Here is a 3,919-nt window from a genome sequence, read left to right as displayed (position 1 = left end):
TTTGTGGTAGCATTTCGAGATGTCGGTTGTCATGAGATCATATGTTGATCTCATGTTTTTTCAACCTATTAATTATGTCTTCATGTTTTGCAGCAATTAAGGCATGGACGTGTGCATCCGAAGATGGGGATGCTAGGAGGCCAGTCCTTCATTTTTTTCCGGAAAATGAAGAGTAGAACCGCTAAACAAGAACAAAGAAGACTGAAATCTCAAAGGTCAAAAGTCGTTGTTGCATGCCATCTCATTGAATAACAAATTTTACTTGAAGGTTACCTTTTGGAGATAATCTATATATGGAGTTAGCTTATAAAACATTTGATTTTCTGCATTGTTTTATTGACCATGGACTGACATAAAGATGTCCACAATTCAATGACTGACTCTACCTTTAGGGAACTTTCTATCTTACTGTCCAGCTATAAAAAATTCGATTTTGCTAAATTTTAGTTGCCTGATAATTTTGAAAATATTGATCCCTAGAATTGCACTCAACTAAGCCTGAAATGTGATCTTCGAAGGTGTGCCATTTTAGCAAAATGTTAATGCCATTTTTGTTCTACAAGTTGTGCATGGAGTTGGGGCTGATAACATGATAGTTGGGGCTCGAGTCATGGGTGTTCTAGTAAACACAATGTAGTATTGCGGCCATGGAACTTGAAAGAAAACCAAATTCATAATGTATACACAAGATCATAGGTGGGCCATGGGCATATGGGAAGTTAGAGCAAACAAAGTTCCCAGCGAAAACTTGCAAATGACAAGACATTGGTAAATAACACTTTGCATTGAATGGGGGCCTAATCGACCAACATACAAGGTGTGTATACACGCAAATCCCATCGGTGCATGCCATAATAAAAAAAAACCCAGCTCATACCCCCCAAAAAACAATCGTACTATCATGGTTCACCAGCTTGTTACCCAGCCCGGCAAAGTTGTGTGCCTGGAACAGGATAAGCTGGCGAATTCTCTGATAACTCATCGGTACAGTGTGCATTTTAGCGGGGTGCATCCAGTTCTTGTTCACCCACAGCTATAGCCCGATCTCATTACACCATGCACTTCCAGCATCTGCTGCCCAAAATGTTCACCTGTCCCACTCCCACCACAGCTCAGGGTTTGATGTTGTTTCAAGATTCTTGTGAGCAAGAAAACTTCCAGACAGAGCAGCAGTTCTCATCACCTAAATGTGCAAAATAAATAATAAAGAAGTGTGAGCACCTGCCATTCAAGCAACATAAGCACATTACAAATGCTTGAAGCCTAGAACATTGACACACACCTGCCAAACTCGATTCCTCTTCAAATTCATCTTGCATACCAAATCTTATGTGCCCAGACAATGTTGTAGCAAGAGGAAGGTATGGATGGAAGGAGAAACCGTTGACAGTATCTAAGATCAAGGAGATAAAAAGATCACATGGGTTGTACCATAAAAGAATTGCATATATGTTATGTAAACTTCTCTATGGACAGAAATTTAGAAACACATATGCCAGTAGCTGCTTGGAAGCCTGTCACCCATTGGCCACCTTGAAGGTCGTAAATATGGACCATGCCGTCCCGTTGAAACATAAAAATCATGTTTCAAAGGTTCAATGGTTTGGAATAAGACAAGAATGAACCGGAAACATGAGGAACAAACCTGCCCACCAGTGGCAAGGTGCTTGCCACAGGGCTCAGTATCAAATTGTACTCTTTGATTAGTAGTATCACACGATCTGTACAACCTAATGAAGGGATTCCACATAAAAAAAGAGAGATTTCTTTATTTGGCCCTTCTTAAAATTTACTTCCCTTTTTGACCAGAAAACTTGTTTCTTCTTTTTTTGACACTTAAACTTTATTTTGTTTCTTATATGACATTTCCGTCAGTTTTGGCTAGTAACGGTGTTAAGTCTGACCTAAAAAGACCATTTTACCCCTTGTGTAGTATGTGACCAGATTATTTACATGCAAACACAGAGGTAACGTGATATATATTTTTTCATGGTTGAATAAACAAACAAAAAATAGTACCATATGCCTAAATACAAAAAGTTGTTGCACGGGACTAGTCATAATTACTACATTAGGAGCAGAACAATAACGCCTCATTCAACCTCTGTTGGAGCGTATAAATTTATATAGATTAATGTTAGGGGTGATAAATTAGACCGCGGCATGTCAACAAGTGATATCCCTTAGCTGTGTACGCGCCTTGATTGTGGCACACGCTCATGCCATTTTGTAATAGATTGACTGGCTACAATTTGCAAGAGGCAAAAAGCACAAGCTTCTGTTACAGATTGACTGTTCCAACATGCAAAATCTATCAAGTTGCAAGCTTCCTTGCTTCTTGTGCTAGCTTTGCACGTACTTGTGTGATTAGCGCGTCCGCATATATAATACGTCGGACACGTCCGATATAATATCTGTGCAGTATCATGTTTTTTGATTTAAAGATAAAGTAAAAATGGCGATATGGCCGCCGGGACGGCGCCGACACGGCGACACGTCAAGCCTGTACTTGCTGCCTTGCTGGTGCCGTGCTGCGTCCGTGATGCCTGTGTGTGCTTGCTGTCGTTTGGATGCGCGCGTGCTTGCTGGGTATGTATGCATGCTTGTTGTGTAGGAGTACTCGTGTGTGTCTGTGTTTGCACCGCCGACTACTGCTGGGCGCTGGCGTGACTCTCGCGGATACACACTATGCCAGGATCTCCCGGATGGAGCTGCAATACGACTGGTGGGCGGTGGTGGATATGAATACTTGAAAGTGGGCTTTCTTGCAACACTTTTCACCCATTCATGTTCACGCCCTTTCTCTTTCTTTTTTGCTGACGTACTACCACCAGGGGCAAAACTGTCTTTGTACGTGTCAGCTAACACCGCTGGATGAAAAAATGGACGGAAGTGTCACATAAGGAACAAAATGAAGTTTAAGTGTCAAAAAGGGAAGAAATAAATTTTTTGGGTCAAAAAGGAAGCAAATATTAAAAAAGGGCCAAATAAGGAATTCTCTCAAAAAAAAGTGACGAGTTTGACAAAAGTCAGAAGAATATGATTCCTATAAAATAAGACAGATTAACCTATCAATTCCACTTCCCAAATCTAACAAACTAATTGTACTTATTCTAAGCAATATGTTAAATTTTGGGAGTAATCTAGAATGTGTTTAAATACTTACTTGTAAACAATGTCCACGGTGTTCCGAATATCCCAACATAATATGTATGGATCCTAACAAAAAATCATGGCCAGGTCAGTTGTTTGTATCGTCCCAAGATATATGTGATGAAGAACCTTGAGATCAACTATTGAAAATACGAGGAGTTTTAGTTACCTTCCGCCCTCCAGTATATAAATAATTTCCATCTTTCAAAAAAAGCACCTGAGATTTGCATCACCGTTATTTGCTATCTATACAGCAAAAGCTAAGCAAGTAGTGTTGCTTCACAAACCTGTGTAACACCCCCAAGCTGGCCATGTAGAACATATAATGGCTCCATGTTACCCTCCGCATAAACAGCTGTTGTCTGGCTATACGGGCCAACTGCGAGCATCCCATTTTGAGGAGAGAACGAGATTGAAGATATTATACCTGTTGGGAACAAGGAGGTCAAAAGCATTCACGGCTGTTTTAAGTCATGGGAACATGATAATAAAGCATATTCATCAATATTAGCCAAAACTTGAACTGATAAAAACCCGTCAAGAGATATCTACAATAAGCATTCGTGCAGAATCTTTCAGTCTGCATGAAAAGTGTATTTATGTTTTAACTACTGGTCCTAGTCACAATTTATAGCCTGATTTTTAATAGTGAAAGTCCTTCCGAAGTTCTAATGCAAAGTTCTGTAGAATAATTAATAATATAAGAGGACAAACAAGGTCCTGGCACAAAGTTACTTCGGAGTTTGATTATGCAAAAATAATAATG

At 39.8% G+C, this 3,919-nt stretch overlaps 1 protein-coding gene across 1 annotated transcript; it reads right to left on the bottom strand.

Annotated features, from left to right (window-relative positions):
- Positions 1 to 1,087: 1,087 nt before the first annotated feature.
- Positions 1,088 to 3,578, bottom strand: LOC119292593 (telomerase Cajal body protein 1-like). Its single transcript, XM_037571380.1, has 5 exons — positions 3,441 to 3,578; positions 3,323 to 3,370; positions 3,167 to 3,219; positions 1,646 to 1,730; positions 1,088 to 1,183 (listed from the first exon to the last, which is right to left on the bottom strand). The coding sequence occupies exons 1-5, from the start codon at positions 3,540 to 3,542 to the stop codon at positions 1,088 to 1,090; spliced, it is 384 nt and encodes a 127-aa protein (XP_037427277.1). The 5' UTR covers positions 3,543 to 3,578.
- Positions 3,579 to 3,919: the final 341 nt, after the last annotated feature.

This window comes from Triticum dicoccoides, chromosome 4B (assembly GCF_002162155.2).
Source record: "Triticum dicoccoides isolate Atlit2015 ecotype Zavitan chromosome 4B, WEW_v2.0, whole genome shotgun sequence".
Lineage (NCBI taxonomy): Eukaryota > Viridiplantae > Streptophyta > Magnoliopsida > Poales > Poaceae > Triticum > Triticum dicoccoides.
The sequence above is the reverse complement of the archived record's forward strand: the minus strand, read 5'-3'. Positions and strand labels throughout refer to the sequence as shown.